This window comes from Tiliqua scincoides, chromosome 1 (genome assembly GCF_035046505.1).
Source record: "Tiliqua scincoides isolate rTilSci1 chromosome 1, rTilSci1.hap2, whole genome shotgun sequence".
In the NCBI taxonomy this organism is placed as follows: domain Eukaryota; kingdom Metazoa; phylum Chordata; class Lepidosauria; order Squamata; family Scincidae; genus Tiliqua; species Tiliqua scincoides.
In genome coordinates, this window is record NC_089821.1 from 247,593,991 (window position 1) to 247,618,959 (window position 24,969).

Here is a 24,969-nt window from a genome sequence, read left to right on the forward strand (position 1 = left end):
AGTGACATATTTTTGTATATCTGATACTACAAACAGTACTATGGCAGAGAAGAAATTAGATTTTATTTACAGTCATTTTACTGAGTGCACAATCTGTAAGAAATTAAAGGAAATAGGTAATGGATCTAATACAACTAAAATTTGCTAAATTGTGTTATTTTTACTGTTTTTTGGAATTACATTCAGAATTAGCAATTGGGATTCCTTTTGAAATAACACAATCACTATCCTGTGGAACCAGAAAATTGAAACGGAAGCTCTGCAAATAATTAAACATTGTCATTCAGGACTAGCTTTGATTAACAAGTGGCATGTTAACCTCCAGAGCTTTGAAAGACTCTTCTGTAATTTGTCATGTTTCAACTGAAGATTATCTCATTTCCTCATGATTATCTACTCCTTGCATTTAGGCATTTGGTTCGGCTAGTAACAATTTTGCTAATTTGTCTTGATGCTTGTTGAAGTCCTTAAGAGTCATGTTGTCTTGATGCTTGTTGAAGTTCTTAAGAGTCATGTTGTGAATCTTAGAATGGCTTGTGAAAAATATCATTTTATTAGCAACTCCTTTTTGGTCAAACTGTAATTATTTAATACAACTTAATCAATAATCACCAGTTTGATGGCTTAATGTTTCTGGGCACTATCCTACCTATTGAAAAATCTAAATTTAAAAAACAAAGATATTTCCAAATCTTTAAATTATGTATTGACCATTTTCATACTTCATAAATGACAAATAATAGTTTGTTTTGATTTTCTGAACCATCCTGCTCTTCGGTATCTCTCATGCAAACCTCATACTCCTTCCTTCATTCTAGCTGCTTTTTGTGCATATTTCACTTAAATTTTTGAATATGGGCTGCTAGAAATCTCATCTCTTCACACTCATTTGTGTTTTTAAATAACCCTTTTCAAATGATTTTTTAAAAAACATAATAGGTTCCTGTGTGGGGGAGGGAAAATTGATAGCAGTGGTGTAGGAAGAGAGTGGCTGCTGGCTCTGCGTTTCTGTAGTTGGATGTTCGAGAGATCACCCCAAATTGTTTAAACCTTTTTTTCAAGAAGAAAACTTATTTCTAGAAGTGTTTGAAAATGGTGTTATTTACCTTACTCAGAGGTAAGCCTATTGTGTTCAGTAATACTAAGGGTATAAACCTATCTTTCTCACTGGAAACGAACACCTCTACTAATTTCTTTTAAACTTGCATGGTGTAGTTCTGGGATGCTTGGCAATTACTTAGTTATTGCCTAATTCCAGACTGCCATCAAGGAAACTTCACAGGGTTCCCATTTGAGCTGCGCGGTGACTTGGTTTAGAAGGAACAGTGCTAAGGAGGCCATTCCATCACTTGGGTGCCACAGCTGAGAAAACCCTATCGTTAATAGACATTCACTGCAGTTCTTGTGGATTTCAGTGTTTTCCAAAGTTAGAAGTGAAAAAAGTAGTGTTTTGTGTTTTTAGTACAAGTTTTAAAAATGTTATAATTGATTTAAAAGTATACTAAGTAGGTGATATAGTGTCAACAGATACAGCCTCATGCATGCAAAGGTGTAAAAGAATATGTAGAGAATAGGGTTGTTGTTTTTTTTGCAGATTTTGGTTTTTCTATGTGTGTCTATATGTGTGTTTTAATGAGCAGTGCAGAAAGCAGAATTATGTATTGTTTAGTAATCATCAGAAAACCCACCTCTACTTCACTGTTAAAACAAATTTGTGCTTGGGATCTGGAGAACAGAATTCAGTGACTTTTTTTTTTTTTTGAAAGCTAAAATCTGGTGCATACTTTAGGCTTTTATAAACTCTTAAGGGGCTAGGCAGCTAGTCATTTGGTCCTCAAATCATTGCTGATCCCAGCTGAGTCATACTGTTGTACTAATATTTTCACACATCTTTTGCTCTGGGCAAACCATGTACTGAAAAGCACACATCTTCTGCTCTGTTGATCTACCACTAGGTTTGGTGTATTTCCTTTCTCTGATAACTAAGCCTTGGGAAACTTCAATTGTATGCATTCATGTGTATGTGCTTCCTAAGTTTTACACATAACATAATGAACTCTTCACAGGCCTAGCACTCCTGTTTGAGGAAGTGTAAATCTCGAGTGTGGTAAAGTAGAGCCTTGATAAACGGACATGGTCTCAAAGCTTAATAAAATACATTTTTAATGCTAGTATCAAGCAACATATGTTTTACTTAGGATTATGAAAGACTAGCTGCAGTAAGACTGTAGTAAATACGTCTGTTACTGTCAGGTTGAGTTAATCTATAGCTCTTGCCCCTTGTGCTTAAGACAACATTGTTGTCAAAATATGTCAAAAAATTTTCTGCTTCATATAATTCATTATAATCAAAAAAATAAGGATTTGTAAGCAGTTTAGAAATCCATATTTTTTTCAAGAGGTAAGCTACTGGAAGGATATCCACTTTATTGGCCTTAGTAGCTAAATTTCTAGATGTCAAAATCGTATCTATTCTTGAGAAAGACCTATGCCTCTCAGAGAAGAACATATATTCGCTTGAGTCTCCATTCTTCTGCCTCCAAATATCCACTAATGCCAAAATGTCCATTAAATTAAAAAAAAAAAATTGTTGGCAATTTGCCCTGATAATTTTTGATGTTTCTTTCTGATTTCCTATCCATCTTTGGTAGTATTACTCAATTCCAATCACCCAACAAACACCAGTTCTCAAAAGGCAACTCTATAAGCTTAAGCATAAGTTGTTTATAAAACTTCTTTTTATCCTCATTAGGTGCGTACACCCCCACCACCATAATTTTGGAACCATTTATAATTATTTGTACTCCCACATGTCTACCTGAATCATCTGACATTACAAGCTCTGGTTTAAGGTGTGACTTAAAATATAAAACAATAAACTCCTCCCCTAAGGATTTATAAACCAGGTATTTTGTGTCCTTTTTCATTATATATGTTTCTTGTATACATGTGATGCCATTCTTTAATTTCTTCAGCTAATAAAATATTTTTTTCCTTTTCTGGGGGGCATTTACCCCATTGACATTATTACCCTGTTAACCATTTATAATCCATTTGCAAAACTTGGAGCTTCTGTTTCTTCTGTATTTTGCAGTTCTTTCAGTTCCTTTCCCTCTCTTTCCAAAAAGTCTCTCATCTTCTGGTTGGAATTCAGCTTAAACCTTTGGCCTTTAAACATAAATGACATTCCTTCTGGAACTTCCCATTGTTACGCAGGACCAAAGAGACTACTGACACCAACGAAAAGTTTAAGGCCTTTATTGTTCGGAATGGAACCTTAACCAAATGAAAACACAACCTAGTTCCAAATTCCCTGAGGACCTGAGGCAGGCAGGCACTATGCAGGCAGGAGGCAGCAGGACTTGAGGCAAAGGGGCTGGGTGATTGCTCCCTGGTTCTCTGTGTGGCTCTTCCAGGGGCTCCTTGCTGCAACTCTCTCCTCAGTTCAGGTTTCAGCTCTCAGCAGCATGGTCTCTCCCAGCTCAGTCTTGAAGCTCCTCTCAGCAAGGCTTCCCTGGTGGTCTATCTCCAAGCCCAGTCTTGTGCAGCCCCTTTTATAGGCCTCTGCACGCAGCAGCCTCTATCTTCCCTCCACGGGTACTGCAGCCTCCTCTCCTGCAGCAGTTTTCCCTCAGGTCCTCCTCAGTCAAACTCAACTTTTTTACACATAACACCATCGAAAGGGAATCTTTTTATTTTTCAGCTTTAACACCAAGGGGGAATAGTCTTTCCTCTTGCGTAAAATGCTGGTAGGTATTTCTTTTAGAGCCATTATATCAACGCCTTCCACCTTCATTTTCGTAGAAAAGTGTTTTTGAAGAACTTGATCTCTTACTGTCCTTTTCAGAGCTTGTCAGACCATAATCCAGTAATGATGAAGTATAGGGAACAGTTAATACTTATAGATGGCGACTAAATGAAGCTTTGTTACAAAACCCAGTTATTTTTCAAGATTGTAAAAAGAAATTGATTGAATTTTTTGAAGATAATTTGGGTCAGGGAACACATCCAAGAATGGTCTGGGATGCTAGTAAAGCTTTTATTAGAGGATGTTTCATGCAACATAACTTTTAAACATAACAGAGAAACATAACAGAGAAAGAGGCAAGACAAAATTCAAAATATTTTACAAGAGATAAAAAGAAAGGAATAACAACTAGAGAGATCCTTAGGGAACGCAAACGTCATACAACAAATTAAAGTTTTGCAGCAACAGTTACCTATGTTAACAGTAAGAGAAATGGAAATTAAATTGAATTATTTGAAACAAAGGTCATTTGAATTTGCAAATAAACCAGGGAAATGGTTGGCTTATAAATTACGAAAGGAAAAAGAAAAGAAAACAATATTGAAAATAAAGGAGGGTGATTTGACTCGAACAGAAAATATGGCAATAAAAAAAGCATTCCAATGTTTATTACTCAAATTTATATAAAGGACATGAGGTACCTTCTGAAAAAATAGATGAATACATTGGGAAGCAAAAGTTACCTAGGATATCACAAGACCACAGGCAAATCATGAACAGACCCATAAAAATAAAGGAATTGGAAGAAGCTATAAAAAAGATAAATTAGGGAAAGTACCAGGCCCAGATGGACTCCCGAGCATATACTACAAGACTTTCGAGAAGGAGCTCTTATATCCTTTGCAGGAAACAATGAATTCCATTTTAAGTGGAGGACAGATGCCCGAAACTTGGAGAAACGCAAATATAACATTAATACCTAAGGAAAGTCAAGATCCAACTCCACCACAAAATTTTAGACCAGTATCATTATTAAATAATGATTATAAGCTGTTTACAACAATATTCGCTGAAAGATTTAAGATAGTTTTGCAAGACATTATTCATGAAGATCAAAGTGGATTCTTACCAAAAAGACAATTGAGAGACAATGTTAGAGTGGTGTGAGATACACTGGAATATATGGAGAAACATAATGAGAAGCAAGCAGCATTGATATTCTTAGATGCACAGAAAACCTTTGACAATCTGAACTGGTTTTTTATTTTTAAAGTTTTGGAAGCTTTGGGCTTTGGAGAAAATGTCATAAAATGGGTGAAATCAATTTATAGTACGCAAACAGCTCAGATAATAGTTAATGGGGAATTGACAAAACCATGTAAAATACAAAGAGGCACAAGACAATGTTGCCCATTATCATCTTTGTTATTTATTCTTGACTTGGAAATATTGAATAGGGATATAAGACAATAGAATTCAGGGTATAAAGATTAAGAAAGAAGAGTATAAGTTGAAAGCAGTTACAGATGATTTGGTGTTGATATTGGAAGACCCAATAAAAGGGATTGACATTTTAATGGCTAAATTTAAGGAATTTGGAGAAGTTGCTGGATTTAGGATTAATAATGAGAAAACTAAAATCTTAACTAAAAATATGCCAATACAAGATCAATTAAAATTGTCAGATAAAACAGGTTTTAAGATTGAAAGGCAGGTAAAGTATTTGGGTATCATTTTAACAAACAAGAATTATAGGCTGTTACAGATGATTTGGTGTTGAAGAGAGAGGAGGGTTACCTGATTTAAAATTATATTTCGCTGCTTGTTTAACTTGGATGAAGGAATGGGTAACATTGAGAAACAGAAGATTACTGGAACTAGAAGAACATGGTTTGAGGTTTGGCTGGCATGGGTATATATGGTATGACAAAGCTAAGCTTAATGCAGAGTTTAATAACTCTGCCATTAATAACTCGTGCCATTTTGAGAATTTGGAATAAATATAAAGTTAGATTTTACCCAAAAACTCCATTGTGGTTATCACCACAAGAAGCTTTGCATAGAAAAGAAATAACTACACATAATTGGTTAACTTATCGGGATGTGTTAAAATTTTCTCAGGGAGAAAGTATGTTAAAAGCAAGAGAGGAAATATTAGCTGAAGGATATGTGTGTCAGTGGTTTCAATACTTGCAAATTCAGGAAAGGTTTAGAATAGACAAAAGAACCTTTGGCACTGAACAACACAAATCAGAATTTGCAAGGTAACTATGTCTAAACGATAAACAAATTATTGCTAAAATTTATAAACTCTTATTAAAACTTGAAATGGAAGAAGAACAGGTAAAAGACTGCATGATAAAATGGGCTCAGAATTTTGGTTACAATGTTTTAATGGATCAATGGATGGGTTTCTGGACAAGAAGTATGAAGTTTACTTTAAATATTAATCTTAAGGAAAATTTCTATAAGATGATGTACTGTTGGTATTTGTCTCCCAAGAAACTGGCTAAAATGTATAACACAATGGGACGTTGTTGGAAATGTGAACACCAGATCATTTTTTCATATGTAGTGGTCCTGCAAATTTGCAAAAAAAATAAAAATAAAAAAAATTTGAACACAAATTTATTTGCAGATTCAGAGAATCTTAAAAATTAACATACAGTTAATTTATTAACTGTTAATTAACATACAGTTAATTTAAGGTATAAAATTTATGAGAAAATTCCAAGATGGGTTAAACCACTAGAAATCAATACAAAGCCAATATGGTTACGGGATTCACAAAATAAGAGATATGATGACTTATTAGATGATAAAGCAGATCTCTTCTCAAAAGAAGAATTGTTGGAGAAAGGGATTATATTGGATTGGCTGACAGAACTACAAATTAAAACAAGATGGATGAAAGATAAAAAAGAAGGAATTTACCCAGAGGAGACAAAATTTGATAAAATATTTTTATCAAATTAGGAACATTATATTAAGAGGATGTACCAATATGAAAATGGAAGATGAATCTGTAAAAGAGGTGATGATCCTGTGGGCAAAGAATATTGGACATAATATAACTGAATAATTGGGAACAGCTTTGGAAAAGAAATATGAGGATAATTAAAGCAGTAACAATGAAAGAAAATATCTATAAAAATTTTTTATAGTTGGTACCTGTCTCCAGATAGGTTGGCAAAAATGTATCCCGGTATATGCAACAAATGTTGGAAATGTAAGGAGGCGAAAGGATCTTTTTATCACATGTGGTGGCTTTGTCCTAAGGCAAAAAAATTTTGGGAAAAAATACATAGAAATATCAAACTATTTTTAATTGTGTTATACCCTTCGAACCAGAATTATTTCTATTGAACATTTTCCCTGAAAGCTGTAATAATGATTTCAGAAATATTTTGTTATACGTAATTATTGCAGCAAGTTTAATTTATGCTAAGATGTGGAAGAATTCAGAAATTCCCAGTATAGATATGTGGATCAAGAAATTGTATGAAATTATTGAAAAGGATGTTTTGACGGAAAGACTGAGGGATGGCAGGATGGAGAGAATGCAGCAATTATGGAACCCGTTATATGAGTGGTTGGATAAACGATTATGAGCTATTTAAGTGATGATAATTATAGAAGCAAAATAGTATTAGCTACAGTTCTGCGATTCCCTAGTGTTTTTCCCTTTGTATTACCTTTAACATATGTATTTTTGATTTTTCCTATATCCATATCTTAAATTAAATTTAAAAAAAAATTAACATACAGTGGAAGCCAGAGTTTTTCATGTTGGGTTTGATGGACAAACAATTGGAAAGAGAACATGGGGTATTACTGCTGTACATGATAGCAGCAGCATGGATACTCTATGCCAGGGGTCGGCAACCTGCGGCTCTTAGAGCCGCATGTGGCTCTTTCAGCTGTCTGCTGCGGCTCCTCCAGGTGCAAGTGGCAAAGAGTGTGAGAGGAGGCACCTGTGTTGGGAGTGCAGGCTGCTTCCCTCCTCTCCCTTCACCCCCACCTGCCCTGCATTGGTTTCCCTTTTCAATTTTGCCCGCTCTGCAGGTTTAAGCTCCCTGTTTTTCCCTTCCCCAACTCTCCAGCAGGCTCAGCCAATCAGCATCCAGCAGGCTCCTGGCTTTTTCAGTTGGAATGACTCAGGGCCCTTCACTGGCTGACCACCAGCCAATCCTGAGCCTCCCTCCTCCTCAGCCATTGCGAGCCCTTGCAGCCCGCCTTTCCCTGAGCAGGTCCCCACTCAGTGCAAGGAGAGGCTTTTCCTCCACAGCAGAGGAGACATCCTGTGTGTCTACTCAGTAGTAAGCCCCTTTACAGTGGATGAAGCTTGCTCCCAGGAAAGTGTGCCTGGGATTGCAGCCATGGAGCCTGCTCCTATGCGTGTCTACTCAGTTGTAAGCCCCATTACAGAGGATGAAGCTTACTCCCAGGAAAGGGTGCCTGGGATGGCAGCCTTGAAGCCTGCTCAAGGCCAAGTGCAAGGACGGGTGAGTGGGAGCCCACGCAGGTTTGTTCCAGAGTAAGCCCCGATGTAGTCCCTGGGCTACTCCCAGGAAGGTGTGGAGGGCTGTATCCTCAGCCTCCTCCTGTGCAGGTCTACTCACAAGTAAGCCCCGCTGTAGTCAGTGGGGCTTCCTCCCAGAAAGGTGTGGAGGGCTGCAGCCTCAGCCCCCTCTTATGCAGGTCTACTCACAAGTAGTCAGTGAGGCTTCCTCCCAGGAAAGTGTGGAGAGGACTGCAGCCTGAGAGCTCCAACCAACTTGTCTGCTCAGAAGTCCCATTGTAGCCAATGGGGCTTACTCCCAGGATAGTGTGGAGAGGGTTGCAGCCTGAGTGAGGGAGGGCAGGCAGGCAGGCAGGGCAGAAGCTGACCTGTGGTTGCCCCCCCCCCAGCTCTGGCTTCTTCTCTGGAGTCTGTGTCCTTTTTTCCTTCCAGCAGGGTGCCTCTGGAAGGTGGGGGGAGTTCTTTAGTATCCGTGTAAGATAAGCAGATGTCATAACCACCATATGTATTGGAATCCTGGAAGATCTGGTGAGGAGGTAGATGTGGTGTCAGCAGTGGCCCCTTTAAGGGTAAGGCCTGGGCATCCAGCAGACTGTGCTGCCCAGCTGCAGCCACTTGAAGGCAGTAGGGCCCTCAGATATAAGGAGCACCTGAGGAAGGGGGTGTGGGTTGTAGGAGTGCAGTTTGGAGGTAGGAGAGGAGACTGGCTTGGCTTCCTGACTCTGACTTGGATACTCTGACACTGGAGTTTGGTGTGTGGCTGCTGTGCCCAAGACCTGCTGAGGACCCAGGGTCTGCTGTAGTGGTGGGAGGCTGCTGGCAGGAGAGAGGACCTCTGCAGGTTGAACAGGTGAGCTACCCTGGAGGTAGGGTCCAGCAGGACTGCAGGGCAGAACCAGGGTCATTTGTTGGGGGAAAGAAGGGGAGCTAATTTGCTTAAAGTGGGCCTAATTCTCCAGGCAGAGAATGGCCTTGGAATTAGACAAAACACCATAGAGGACCAGGCATCTGAAAACACAGGACAAGAATGTATGACAAAACTAACTAAAAGCTACAAGAGGGGGCTACATTATTAAAATGGGACCTATAAGAGCATAAAGGTGAAAAAAAAACTATATATGCAGTATTATCTTCATTTTAGATGTCAAAAGGGTTTTGTGGCTCCTGAGGTTTATTTTTCCTCCAGAAAATGGGTCCAAATAGCTCTTTGAGTCTTTAAGGTTGCCGACCCCTGTTCTATGCACAGAAATGGAAGTTTTCCAGTATACCAACAGTAGAGGAGTGGCTGACGAAGATGCTGGAGTTGGCGGAGATGGCAAAGTTGACAGCTTTAGAGAAAAGAAAATAGACTCATTTTTGACTGAGTGGAAGCCATTTGTGATTTTCCTGCAGAGCTTAGATACCTGTGGGTTGGGAGACTGAATAGAAGAGACGGATATAAAAGCTCTAATATTAAGTTTATTATTTTCATTGTATCAAATATTATAAAGAAAGATATTATTATTATGTATGTTTGTAAGCCTGTAGTAGAGATAAGTGGAAGTCTTTTAACATTTTGTGTTAGTTTAATATTGTCATGTAAATAATAAATAAAGTTCAGAATACAAAAAAAAAAGAGGTAAGCTACTGGAATCTAGGTGCTTTAAGTATATAGGTGAAGTAATGCAGGGCAAGCTGAAATGTCTGCTAGTGTTTGTGGGTTCCCATTACAATGGCATGTTGGCCTTAGATTCTGAATTGTTTCAGCTTTCTCCTGGAACTTGAGCTGTGGAGAACTAGCTGCTAGCAGTTCATGACATAGTAGCTCTTCAGTTCTCTGCCACACATTCTGAGTTATTGAGTTAATAAAAGTTGTTACATTTCTCAGAATTATTGGGTGGTTTGTACATGAATTATGTTAATAGTAAATGTTTTCATCTAATATTTTTGTTATAAAAGCAGAACATGTTATTTGTACTTGAGATGGTTTGTGTCACTTAAGTGTAGCATCTTAACAGTTTTTTAAATTTGTGTGATTGGCTCACAGAAAGAACACTTAAATTGCTTTTAAATTTAAGGCAGGGCTGCAGTGTGTAGTTGACTAAGGGCCCAATCCTATTCAACTTTCCAGCACTGATGCAGCCATGCTGACAGAGTGTGAGCTGCATATTGTGGTGGAGAAACAGTCATAGAGGCCTTCAAGGCAAGGGAACATTTGCCCCCTTACCTCAGGGCTCCACTGCAGCTGCATTGGTGCTGAAAAGTTGAATTGAACTGGGCCCTCAATGTTAGATTTCAGTCCAATCCTATCCAGTACAGGAGCAGCGAGTGCCAAACAGCTGCCACTGGATCCGAGAAGCCTGGATGATTCTTTGGAGCAGGGGTGCTCAAAGTTTTTGGCAGGAGGGCCACATCATCTCTCTGATACTGTGTTGGGGGCCCGAAAAAAAAGAATTAGTTTACATTTCAAATTTGAATAAATTTACATAAATGAATATATTAGAGACGGGAAATGAATGAATGAATGAATTCAAGCCAATTTGTGGTGGTGTTGGTGGTGGTGGTGATGATGATGATTTTATTAATTTATATCCCGCCTTTTTGCCCCATGGGCACACAAGGCGGCTTACAACAATTAAAAATACAAAAATAGCAATTAAAAACAATAATTAAAACAGGTGCACATAATTAAAAAATCTAAAACAAGCCTCGTGGATTCTAATATAAAAGAGAAAAAAGAGAAAGAAAGCCAGCCAGCCTGTCAACAATTAAAAGCTTTTTGAAATAAAAAGGTCTTCAGTCCACACCAAAATATTAACAAAGAGGGAGCAGTTCTCAATTCTAAGGGAAGGGTATTCCAGAGTTCGGGGGCCACCACTGAGAAGGCCCTCTTCCTGGCCGCCGCCCCTCTCACCTCTCTTGGTGGTGGCACAGTCAAAAGGGCCGCCCCAGATGATCTAAGAGCACGGGCAGGATTATAAGGAAGGAGGCGGTCCCTCAAATACCCTGTGCCCAAGCCGTAAAGGGCTTTAAAAGTCAAAACTCAATTCACACTCATAAGGGGTGGGGGTGGGAGATATTCCAGCCAGTTCATAAGTGATCTTCAAGCCAGTTTATGATTCCATTCACACTTGGGGGGGGGGGGAGAAAGATATTCCAGCCAGTTTATGATCTCATTCATACACACAAATGGGTGGGATCTTCCAGACTTTCACACACATACATTCGCCTGCCCCTTCGCCCTCCCTCCCTCGTTCGCTTGGGCAGTATGTGCGCCTGCCTGCCCGCTCGGCTGCCTGCCCGCCCACCTGACTGCCCTTCCTCGCTCGCTAGGGCGGCATGTGCTGCTGCCTGTCTGCCTGCTTGGCTGGCCAGGCAGCCAGCCCTCCCTCCTTCCCTCGCGATCTCTAGGCGGCATGTGCTGCTGGCTGGCAGCCACCACCTCCTCTCCTGCACGCGGGATCTTTCTCTCTCTCCTGTGCTCTCCCGGCCCCAGGAGCATCCTGCTCATGGACAAGGCAGGGAGAAACGGGCCCGGCGTGCGCACAGGATCTTTTATAGTAAGAAGTAACGCAAGACCTGCAAGGCCCTGCGCTACAGCTGGGCTTGTCTTTCCTTTGCTGACACTGAGCTCAGTGGCAGCAAGGGAAAGCAAGGCGCGGAGCTTATGCAGCAGGCCAGCACGGGCTGGGGTGAGGGCCGAGTGTCCATTGGAGATGGAGGGACCCCCTGGGGGCGGGATGGGGACCCCTTCCAGGCCACAAGTGGCATGCGGGCTGGGGTTTGAGCAGCCCTACTTTGGAGGAAGGGGACATTGTTCCTTTACTCCGAGTAATGTCACAGCCTGCTCAGTGGGGCTTCTTGAGTCAGCGCCAGCTAAATCACTGGTGTGGACTTGAGAAACTTTGTGTCAGGCTTTCAAGCCTGACATGGGGGATTAGCAGAGGGGGGAGGTCCCACCCACCTCCTAGGCCTCTCCATATTCCACCCTTCCTCACCCAGAAACACATCTAATAATAATAATAATAATAATACAGGTATTTATATACTGCCTTTCTTGGTCGTCAGATTTCTCCTCAGACTTTAATTCGAGGCGGTTTACATAGGCAGGCTATACTAAATCCCAATAGGGATTTTTACAATTGAAGAAGGTTCTGTCTTTCAAGAACCACAACATTTCAGATGGATCTTTTTATGATCTGGTATCACATTCTGGCCTCCATTTTCCTCCCACACAAGCTGACAGCGGCCAAAGCAGGTGGAATAACTCGGCATAACAGCTACTTCAAGGTCTTGCCGTGCCAGTGGCCTCGAACTGGCGACCTTCAGATGTTATCTTCAGGCAAACGGAGGCTCTACCCTCTAGACCAGACCTCCTGCCCAGACCAGACCTCCTGCCCACACCCACACCCAGACCTCCTGCCCACACCCATCTACCACACCCTCCTGGTGCCCTCCCTGCTCCACTCAGTGTTTATCTGTGCTCCATGAGCAGCTGGGGCTTCATCTGCTGAACCAACGGGGCAGTGCCAATGTTGAGGCCTGTTTGAATCAGACTATTAATCAGTTAAAATCTTTTGCTTAACTAAAATAATGTCTTCGATTACCAGACAGAAGATTTTTAAAATGTAGATTATTTTTCTAATTAATACTTCAATGCAAAAAGCACAAATGACTGGAGAGACTTTCCTTATGAGGGAATACGTTTTACAGGATTAAACTTGTGGTGGTTGTCATGAATATGTACAGTTTAGTCCTAGTAGCATTGCAAAGCCTGAACCAAGCTAAAACAGTAACACAGAAGTGGCTTGCATTTCCTAGCTGCTAGGAATTTACAACTCAATGGAAGGTGATTTTGTAGCACCTAGGCAGCCAGAAAGACGCCCATCAAGGATAGAATGCAGCTGTAGATCTCCAGGGGGGAGGGAAGAGCTGAGAGGGCGAGCTTCCAGCCCCACTTCTGGAGGACAGGGGCTTTTGGTCTTTGTCTCTTGGTGAGATAGGTGGTGGGTGCACATCCTGCCCCGCCAGGACCATGTGACCTTAGGTAACTGACCTGAGGATCTACAAAAGAAGCTGACCCAGGTGAGAGTCAGAGAATAATAGTTAGCCAGTTAGCTTTGTTGTTTTATGCTGATATGCTTCTTAGAAGTTTTTATGCCTCTAGCATTTGCTGCCTTTGGTAACTTTTTGTAACCCTATGTATTTAATAAAGTAAAAATCTTTTTACCATGTTGGTTCATTGTCTGTTGGGGACAAAGGTTCAGAATCCTGCCTAGCCGTTCAGCAAGCTACCAAATCCTCATTGTGGACTAGTAACTTGAGGACTGAGACTTTAAGTAAAGAAAGTGCTCAGTGCTTACAAGGGATATAGCTAAGCCTAGAGGGTTCCAGTATCCCTGGACTGAGACACAGGGTGGTGGCAGTACTACCAAACAGGGATCTTTGAGGGTTCTAGGGTTCAGAACCAACAACTCTGAGCACCCCAAAACCCTGGGAGTGTGAGACCAAGTGTACGACAGTGGTTAATGTGTGCATGGTCTAAAAACAGAAATAATAATTTTTTTAGAGTCATTGTTTTATTCTTATCCAAATGTATGCAAACTTAATTCATTGATTTTTTAAATTTTTTATATAGCACTTTAATGAAATATATTTATGCATGGTTTACAATTGAAAACATAACAAGAAATCCATAATTAAGAAAATGTAACAAAGAACAATAAATAGTAATAATGAAAGTGCATATATGATTGATTGATTACTCTTTATTTATTTGGATGGCAACCTTACTTTAAAGATATGTTTTAATCTTGTTTGTTTAAAAAAATGAAAGTAACTTGAAATGCGAATTGTTTCATTACGCTTGATTCAGATGAATTTTGTTTACAGGGATATCAAGCCAGATAACATCCTGATGGATATGAATGGACACATTCGGTTAGCAGATTTTGGTTCTTGTCTGAAATTGATGGAAGATGGAACGGTATGAGAATGTTACAGCTAATTTATACCTTCAACTACCTTTTATCTTTGTCTCTGGCTTGCCCCTACAGTTTCCGATTTGGAAAAAAAAATGTTCTTGATTGTAAAATTACAGTTCTAATAATTCTGTGTTGATACTCCTTATGACTGGAGTGCTTATGACTGGAGATAGATGGAACCGTTCTATTTAGCTTAAATTGCTCCAGCTTACCAGATATATGATTCTAGGCACACTGATTCCACTTCAGCCATGTGGAGAATTGGTGAGTGGGATGGTGGGTTAGAAACTTTTCCCAAGTTAACTATACAACTCTATACAACTGTGTTCACAGTTCACAGCATAAAATCTTAAAACATTGTCCTTTTACCATTCTCCCAGATATGTTTCCCTTACTTTCAACACCAAAGGCCATGCAAAAATGTTTTAAATTATTTGAGAAATCAACTGTTGCAAGCTCAGAAAACATCACTGCAAGACCCTTCTTTTTTTAATCACTGGGTGAAAGACATATAAAACATAGGAATATGGCACCCCTTTTCATTTCAAATACTGGCAATTAGATCTGCTAGCAGGCAGCCTGTGAAGGGTGGAAGCAGCCCAATTCTCTGGTAAAGCTTTTTCTTGCCTTGAATACTGGAAAAATCTTGTTTTTTTGTCTCCATAATCTCATGCCCACCGTCACTCAAAATAGAAATCTACAGGCTCATATATGTGCACAGAAGCATATATTACAGTGCAGTAATGGAATTGATCATTCTTTTAGGTTCAGTCTTCAGTGGCAGTTGGAACGCCAGACTACATCTCTCCAGAAATTCTGCAAGCCATGGAAGATGGAAAAGGGAAGTATGGCCCTGAGTGTGACTGGTGGTCCCTTGGTGTTTGCATGTATGAAATGCTTTATGGAGAAACACCCTTTTATGCAGAGTCCTTGGTGGAGACCTATGGAAAGATAATGAACCACAAGGTAATTCATCTTCGTGTGTATGAACACTGTTGATGATTCTCAAAGAATCAATTCTTCTGTTTAGTGCCATCTTATCACCAGAGTTTCATCAATAAAATTAACTATGGAAATAGCTTTTAATTGCTTTATTGCCCTGTCTTTGTAGATATCATGATAGACTTTATAATATGCTTCATTATGATTTTTGTGTACGGTGCATCCTATTTGTTTTTACTCAGAAATAACTCCCATTGACTTATGGCAGTGGTTCTCAAACTCTCTGGGAGAGTTTGAGAGCCACTAAGTTCTTGCGTGGGTGGGAAGCAGCAGGGACAGAGGAAAGCAGAGGCGCTATCCTGGGGATCACACTGCTGCCTCCTCCCTGCCTCCAGGCTGCCCCCGCCCCTTAAGGGGGCAGGGGCCAGGGTGCCCCAGTTTGAAAAGCCCTGACTTATGGGATCAATTTCCCATAATTCAACCTCAATTTCAATTGAAGTTATCCCAAGTTAAATGTGTATAGGATTGCAATCTTATTTAAAGTTACTTATGCACTTCTCTGGGAAAGCATCCCAAAGGAATTCGAATACAGGTGTGAGCCATTTTGTGACATTCCAGCTTACACAGGGAATGCATAACCAACAACCACCTGTGGTCACATAGTCATCGGGGGCACACACTCCAACCCTCTGAAAGCAAGGGGAGCTCTGCTCCCCTCCCCTCTGGTGGGTTGTCTGAGCCTCTCAGAGGCAGTGCATGTCCGTGTGCTGCCTCTGAAAGGCTCAGACTGAGGGAAATTGTGTCTGTCGCGCAATTTCCGGTTTCTTCTGTGAAACCCGAAGTTGTGTGAGAGATGCAGTTTCAATCAGTCTGAGCTCCACAGAGTTTGCATATTGCCTCTGAGAGGCTCAGACAACTCTCTGGAGGTGAGCAGAGCAGAGCATCCCCTTTCCTGTGGAGGGTCTGGATTGCGTGAAGCACTGCTTGACGACAGGGATACCTGTTGTTAAGTGTTGCACAACTGTAGTTTGAACAGGAAGCAAATTTATAAAAATTCAGTATGATGGCTGAATCAGAGCAGCAGCATTTTTAAAAGTCAAATAAAACAGTTAAAAGAAAAAACTAAACACTTTAAATGTCCTGGGCAAATAAAAACATTTGCCTCATGTTGAAAAGTTATATGGAAGAATATTGGGAAAATGCAGTTCAGAGTTTGGGGCCACAATCACAAAGGCTTTAACAGGTCATCACCTCCTTTCCTGAGGACTTCTGAAGCATATCTTAGTTGCTGGACAGGTACATGAGGGAGGTGGCGGTCCCCAAGGTACTCTGATCCGAAACATTTAGGGCTGTAAAGACTGAAATCAACAACTTGAACAGGACTCAGAAATTGTCCACTAGTCATTTCTTTTTAAAGATAATTTTAAGATCTTAATGTTTTAAGATGGGCAAGTTACGTTAAGGTATGTTCCATACACGTAATTCCAGTTAGTTAGCCAGCTGCTGTATTTTTTTTTACTAACTAGAGTTTCTAAACCATCTTCATGGGCAGCCTTTCATGCAGTATGTTGCACTAATCCAAACAGGATACTACCACAGCATGAATGATCAGACTGTCTCTATCCAGGAAGTGTTCCAGCTTAGCCAAGCCCAGGATCCTCCAATGATAAGGTCATATCTGATAGTACCCTTAGTTTGTAATTCTAATTCTTCAGAGGGAGTGCAACCCCATCCAAAACAGGCCAGTCCACAATTTCTGGCTATGATGTACTGCGGTTCTTTGTAAAATGAAAACATAGCTGATAGCAGCTGCTTGATCTTTGCATATGAAAATATCTTTACTGTGTTATGTAATTTGGAAGCATTTGGGCATGCACTGCATCCTGTGGTGGGGAGGCAGTCACAGAAGCCTCCTCAAGGTATGGGAACATTTGTTCCCTTACCTCAGGGCTGCATTGCAACTGCACCAATGCTGGAAAGTTGGATTGGATTGGCCCTGAACTATTTGTTGTCACATGCCTGATCTCGTCTGATCTCGGAAGCTAAGCAGGGTCAGGCCTGGTTAGTACTTGGATGGGAGACCACCTTGGAATACTGGGTGCTGTAGGCTTATACCATAGTCTTTCGAGACTGAAGGTTGCCAACCATTTATGGTTTGTAGCTGGGGCCTTAACATTATCATTTTTTCTTTTCTTTTTTTAAGGAGAGATTTCAGTTTCCAACTCAAGTGACGGATGTGTCTGAAAATGCCAAGGACCTAATTCGAAGGCTCATCTGCAGCAGAGAACATAGACTTGGGCAAAATGGTATAGAAGACTTTAAGAGCCATCCGTTTTTTGTAGGGATTGACTGGGACAACATTCGAAACTGCGAAGCACCTTACATCCCTGAAGTCAGCAGTCCAACAGATACATCAAACTTTGATGTGGATGATGATTGTTTAAAGAACTCTGTAAGTTAACACATGTTCAACTTTTTCAGTTCACTTACTTTTTTTCATTCATGCTCAGAATTATTACACAGTATATAGTATTTTAATGTCAGATGCATTTAGGTAGAACAATGGACACATTGTAAATTATAGCCAGGGGAAATATTCAAGCACTGAAGCTTTTTAAAAAAGAAATTTATCGTTTGTTGGACACATGTGTAACTACAGTGACCAGAGCAGAAAGGATAATTTTTTAGAAAAATTTGCTTACCAGTTTTTCCTGGTGGGAGAGACAAAACATGCAAGCACAGTGCTTATGATGTCTTTGGGCTGGTTAGAGCCCCTGGGGGCTGGGGATAAGAATAGGCCCTCAGTTTGGTTGTACTTGTTGTAAGAGGCGACTAAACATCCACTGGGTAGATGGGACTCGTTAGCCTGGGAAGGCAGCTCATCTGAGAGAAGGAAAACTCTGATCCCAAACCTCCACTGCCTTGTGGCTACATCCAGTTATGGAAAAGGCTTCAGGAGTCAACCTCGAGGCAAAATCGGAGCTGGAGTCCCTGAGGCAGTTCATGGCTGAACACAGTCACGTTCTGGCAACTCCTACGACGCCGCTGGAACCAACCGTATTGGCCTCTGCCTTTCCATTGGACCATTTCAGCGACATGGAGAGGGGGGATTTGCTGCATGGGTAACAGCCTATCCTCCATACCTACTTTACCCAGGCTTCACACACTGGAGAGGACACTCTGTTCCGGAACCATCATTCAGAGCGCTTTACCATAGTCTTCTGACACTGAAGGATGCCAACATGTAGGGCTGGTTAGTCCATGTTATGAGTCTGTAATTTAGATGGCAGAGGGCTGCTGGTCTGGGCCAAAATAAGCATTGCATCACCAGAAAGGGCCAGGAATCTAGTTCCATTAGTTCTGTGATGCTCATTTCAGCACATGGATAATTACATTGTATCTACCAAGGAAAGCAGAGAGATGCTGTTTGTCAGTTATATCTGACAGCCACTTGCTGCTCGCATTGGATGAGCAGTCACCTGACTAATGGTGTACTACATTCATATGTATCTGCTTTTTTCAGACTACAGTCAAACTTATACAACTGATATTTTATCTCTTTTCTTTCTTTTATTTCCTAGGAAACAATGCCCCCACCAACACATACTGCATTTTCTGGCCATCATCTGCCATTTGTAGGATTCACATATACAAGTAGCTGGTGAGAAGCCTTGAATTTTCAACTGGATATGTTAATCTTGTATTAAGGAATAGTTTCTTTAATTTATAGCATTGCCATACAAAGTTTCATAAATTATAATAGTGGATCAGCTAAGATAAAGAGTTTCTTATTGGTATGATTTGCTGTGGGTTTTTTTGCATTTATCTGTTTTACAAACTATCTTTTCAGTGTCCTTTCGGACCGCAGCACTCTAAGATTTGCAGCTGGGCAACCTACTGTGGACCTTGATGTCAGTGTTCAAAGAACCCTTGAGGATACCTTGGCCACAGAAGCATATGAGAGGCGAATAAGGCGCTTGGAGCAGGAAAAACTTGAACTTAGTAGAAAACTTCAAGGTAATACAATGAAATATTCTTTGATAATTTGTGTTGGAAATTAGCTAATGGTTTTCTGAAATGTTCTCAATATGACACTGACTTGAGGCATATATTTTATAATGTTAACTTGCAAATAAAATTTAAACTTTGCAAATATTCCTTATATGGTGTTGGTGATAGCAGATTGTACTTGTCAGAGTAATGGTTTTGGATAAAAATACTAAATTTTTGCAAGCAGAATGAAAAGATGTAAAAATACTTTATGATAATCTAAAAAACAATGGGAGAAAAATGGGATGTAAGAAGACAAAGATGACTTGTGGAAGGCTGGAGAAAAGAGATTGACTTGTAACAGTGCATCCAAAGAAAATATTTCTTCTTAATGTATCTGCTGTTAATGTCTATTGTAACATGGGAGAAGTTTGACTCCTTTGTGCACATTTTCCTAAGGTTAAGAACATAAGAACATAAGAACAGCCCCACTGGATCAGGCCATAGGCCCATCTAGTCCAGCTTCCTGTATCTCACAGCGGCCCACCAAATGCCCCAGGGAGCACACCAGATAACAAGAGACCTCGTCCTGGTGCTCTCCCCTACATCTGGCATTCTGACTTAACCCATTCCTAAAATCAGGAGGTTGCGCATACACATCATGGCTTGTACCCCATAATGGATTTTTCCTCCAGAAACTCGTCCAATCCCCTTTTAAAGGCGTCTAGGCTAGACGCCAGCACCACATCCTGTGGCAAGGAGTTCCACAGACTGACCACGCGCTGAGTAAAGAAATATTTTCTTTTGTCTGTCCTAACCCGCCCAACACTCAATTTTAGTGGATGTCCCCTGGTTCTGGTATTATGTGAGAGTGTAAAGAGCATCTCCCTATCCACTCTGTCCATCCCCTGCATAATTTTGTATGTCTCAATCATGTCCCCCCTCAAGCGTCTCTTTTCTAGGCTGAAGAGGCCCAAACGCCGTAGCCTTTCCTCATAAGGAAGGTGCCCCAGCCCCGTAATCAGCTTAGTCGCTCTCTTTTGCACCTTTTCCATTTCCACTATGTCTTTTTTGAGATGCGGCGACCAGAACTGGACACAATACTCCAGGTGTGGCCTTACCATCGATTTGTACAACGGCATTATAATATTAGCCGTTTTGTTCTCATTTATGGTTCTTAAGTATTGTGGGTAGTGGAGGTCTTTTCTTACTTTGAGTGTTCAGATATACCCCACTTTCTGATGGTTCATTTTTCAACTATCTGCTCTTTGAACACATTTCAGTGCTACCTGGAACTCATTCATTCAACACATGCTCTGCTCTTTCAACCTTTCCCTGCTGTTCTAGAAGCTAAAATTGCCCTCCCCATATTGATTTCAATATGACATGGTAATTCAAACTGTGTGTGTGTGTGAGAGAGAGAGAGAGAGAGAGAGAGAGAGAGAGAGAGAGCATGGTAACTTTAGCTCTGGGTCTATTCCCATTCCTGAAGGCATTAATGAGAGTCCATTTGCAGAAATCTTTGTGTGACAGCAAAAATTTGCAAGACAAAAAAGGCATTTGCAATTTGCTATTTAAGAAAGCATTGGAAGCAGCATATGTAAACTGAAAGAAGACCAGGTTCCGCTTTTTAACTGTTTCCGCTTTTCACCACTGGTTCGGTCCCTAACCTGTCAAATAAGTGGAAGATGCCTGTACCGGACTCCCTAAAGCAGTGGTTCCCAATCTTTTTTTAACTGACTGCTCCCTTGACATACTGGGCCTTTGGCCGCAGTTCCTCATTAGGGCTACAATCCTATACATTGTATAGGGCAGCACATTTTTTGCAAGGTTTCCATGGCTCCCCAGGGAGCCATAGCTCCCAATTTGGGAAGCACTGCCTTAAAGAGAAGCCAGTTCAAGCAATCTGGAATGAGAGGAGATGGAATTAGTCTTATAGATGAGGGGTGGGGGAAGATTTTCTTTATTGAATGTGACAGGGATAATTTTCTTTGACTGCATCAGGCCACAGAAACTGCCTTGGTCTTTTCATGGGCATATTATGTAGGAAGAGCTGTCAAGCTATCAGATCTCTTAATTGCTTATCAATGCAGCATTTCACATATATGTCTTTCTCTCTTTTTTTTTTTAAAGAGTCAACACAGACAGTTCAGGCCCTGCATTATTCAACTGTAGATGGTCCATTAACAGCAAGCAAAGATTTAGAAATTAAAAGCCTAAAAGAAGAAATTGAAAAACTAAGAAAGCAGGTGACTGGTAAGTCCCAGTTATTTAGTCTTGGTATTCAGTGAAAGAGCCATACTTGTAAGAGAGCCATATGAGAAGAAGATTCCAAAGAATGGTGGCAGAATATAATTTTTAATGTATTACTACTGATTTTTTTATATTCTGCTTAAAATTATCATAAAAAAAGAAACAGAGAGTAACTTCACAAATTTGTACTTTTGCATTTATCATTCAGCACATAATTTTGAGTGTATACTTTTGAATTAGGTCCTGATTCTGTTCTTCTCTTCCTATGCCAATCTCTGTTTCTTTATTTTAGGAATTTATATCCAGTTCTTCCTGGTAAAAGAAGGCTAGAATAACTAACCCATAAATATCGCTAGAACCAGTCACATTAAAATGCATTCCATTAAATGAAGTCCTATAGGAGCTACACTTTGCACCTGTTGTAGTTTCCCAATTGTCTTTTAAGGTAGCTTCACATAGAGCAGTGTTTCTCAAACTGTGGGTTGCAACCTGTTTGGTGGGTCACTAAGCTTTAGCTGATAGCTGAGAAGGCAATTGCATGGAGCCCTATAGAAAGTAAAACTGAACCATATCATGCATTTACTCATGAGTAGGCAAACTTGCCTTAGTCCATTGGAAAGGGCAGGCTGAGAGGAATCCAATGATGGAAGAATGGTCCCGATACAATAAACACAGCCCTCCAAAAACACCTGATAAAGAAGTTTCTCCCTCCAAACTAACAAATGTATTGAGCCCTATGGAAAGCGAAACTAAGCATTTCCTCGCAAGGAAGCAAACATGCCTTGGCTTGTGGTCAGGTCAGGCAAAGGAGAATGTGAAGGCTACCAATCTGATGGAACTTGAGCTGAGCAAATGCCCCAGAAGGCAGGCCGACCCAATAAAAGAATAACACAGAGGCTTCAGCTAGTAAGGTGAATTTTTTTTTCTATTTTAGACTTTTAAAGCTAGGTGGGTCCTGATAGTGATATGCTTGAAATACAAGTGTACACTGAACTGGGTAGGGCTGAAAATCTCACTATTTGGGGGGGGGGGAGTGTTATTGCAGGCAGGCTACAGAAAAAATTCACTTGGTGAAACAGGGCTGGTTTACCCTTATTTAATTGTTTTACTTTAATTATAATTATTTATTTTAATATGCTTGATGATGTCACTTCCAGCCATGACATCACTTCCAGTGGGTCCCACACAGACTGTTATTCTAAACAGTGGGTCCTGGCACTAAAAGTTTGAGAACCACTGAATAGAACATGTTGTTGTAATATGAACAGGATATAGCCAAAGGATGGGTGTCTGAGGCTAGATGTTCTGTATCCTGAAAGGGCTACAATTAGCAAACCAGCCAACAATAGTTAAAAAGTGGTCCTGGCTACCAGCACTAGCTAAGCATCTAAGAACAGATTCAGCAGCACCCCAAAACCGAGTTCTTGGTTTTTCAAGGTGAGTGTGTCCCCATCCTAAACAGGTTTAGCACAGCCGGACCAGTTGTATTGTGCTACTAATAATGTTGTACCATTGATATGTAATTTAGAATACTTTAGACAAGTTTGGTCTCATCATCTCAAAAAGATTATCATGGAACTAAATGAGGGACAGAGAAGGGTAACCATAATGATCAGGATACTGAAGCAAATACATTACAAAGAAAGGTAATGTTTCTCAAGTTGAATCAAAGAGAGAGTCTAAAAGAGAAGCTGCTGCCATGAAGGAGTGACAGTTCTAGAAGCAAGTAAAAGCCACACAGTTCTTAGTGTTTATTTGTCTCTTTGAACCATCACCCATCCATGGTAATGGCTTCTCTTTTAGACTGTCTGTATCAGGAGTGTCAAACATAAGACCGGGGGCCGGATACAGCCCATGGAAGCTTTTTATCCGACTCTCAGCTGCTGAGCAGTGCTGAGGTATTACTGCTGTATGGGCAGCCTGCATGAAAATTGGGCTTTCCCATATCTTGAAAGACTATCAAGATTTGTGCATTTTTAATTCTGTCATTTGCAGCTAATGAGTTCCTAAGTGAGAAAAAGTGCTTGTTTTTGGTTATGACCTGTTTAGTGACATCCCTTCCTGCCTAATGACATCACTTCTGGCCCTCAGCAGGCATCATGAATGCTGTTCGGCCCTCAGTATAAAACAAGTTTGAGACCCCTGATCTACATGATTCATCACAAGTCCTCATCAACATCTCCAGTTTGCTACAGAGTTCCATCAGCTGCTGCAATGAGATATTGAGTGCTCAGTGTTTTGTGAAGGGTTAGCAGTAGCTATACTATATTTGTAGCCAGCTTCTGGAATGCATCTGCATCACTTCTCTTCAGTACCAGTCTCCCTCAGTATTACAAATCTGGGCTAAGACATCCTCTCCAATTAGTTTGTGTATTCATGAAATACACACAAGTGTGTAATGCACTGTAATGAAATACTTTATTACTATTAGTATTAATACTTGCCATTTATATAGCTGTTCAAAATGCTTCATATACGTACATTCTATGTAATGCAATGATATTACTCTGACTGGGATATTTGGCCTATGTTTGTTTGTGATTTGCTTGTATAGGCAATTTTAATGGCTAGTTTATCCTCAGTCACAGGCACACATGAATGCACAGTAGCACTTCTTCCAGTTGTGTCTGTCAACTCCTTGATACATTTAGTTTTGCAGGCAACAGAGAGACTCTTAGGCATTCTATTACCTTTGTAAGCAGAAGAAGTGTAGCCATAAAAACTGGGAGTTTTGCCAGTCTTTGTAAGTGGAGTTCGGTACTATACACATTTATACATAGAGAATTAAAATAGCTATCCCCATCATCACTGCAGCTGTTGTCCTTGGAGCTTGTACTCTATATTTTTTGAATTAATATTGGCTCTTGATACTTCAGATATAATGAGCAATCACAATTCTGATTATAATCATACATTCTTGTTGAAAACAAAGTTTTAAATAAATAGTGAGTCAACTAAACCCATAGTTTTCTTGGCATTTTGAAGTGCTCCTGTGGCTTGGCCTCTGCGTTGAAATTAAATTGGAAGATAAGATCATTCTATCTGAGAATTTTTTCATTTTAAAAAACCTATTAAAATATAGCTGTTCTGGAACATAGTTGTACAGGAATGTGTTTTCTGTCCAGTACAACTGTGGGTGGAAAAACTATACTGAATAACTATGGCATCCTAACTAGGTATGCATAAGAGCTTATAATCTAGTTTGATTCTTGTGCAAATTGCATATCCAGGTATGGCAGTGTAAGTGAAATTTGTGGCTAGTATACCATTATTTGGAGAACTCTGCTTGTTTCAGGAAATACTCAGCTCAAAATCAGTGTATAAATACAAGATTTAGAGCTTGAGACAGGATGTCTGATTAGGAAATTGTGTCTTCCAGTTCTTTATGAGGGTGACTTGTTTGTGATCTTTTTGCTACAGGGTAATGCTCAAAAATGTGAAATGTATTCTGTATATCTGCGTCTATTCCTTGATAGTAAAGAAGTGGCTTTTTATTGTTCCTCTACATCTAGGAGTCTGGTAAAATAGAAGATTTTTAGTCTTTTTAGGTG

General features: G+C 40.3%; 1 protein-coding gene across 3 annotated transcripts in view; it reads left to right on the plus strand.

Annotated features, from left to right (window-relative positions):
• The window catches only part of CDC42BPA (CDC42 binding protein kinase alpha), a 198,151-nt gene that overhangs the window by 87,915 nt on the left and 85,267 nt on the right, over window positions 1-24,969 (plus strand). For all 3 annotated transcript variants that reach the window (XM_066618681.1, XM_066618680.1, XM_066618682.1), the window contains exons 6-11: window positions 14,142-14,235; window positions 14,999-15,199; window positions 17,379-17,627; window positions 18,757-18,836; window positions 19,026-19,192; window positions 21,299-21,421. In XM_066618681.1, coding sequence (XP_066474778.1) covers window positions 14,142-14,235; window positions 14,999-15,199; window positions 17,379-17,627; window positions 18,757-18,836; window positions 19,026-19,192; window positions 21,299-21,421 — 914 coding nt within the window. The remainder of the gene's footprint in view (window positions 1-14,141; window positions 14,236-14,998; window positions 15,200-17,378; window positions 17,628-18,756; window positions 18,837-19,025; window positions 19,193-21,298; window positions 21,422-24,969) is intronic.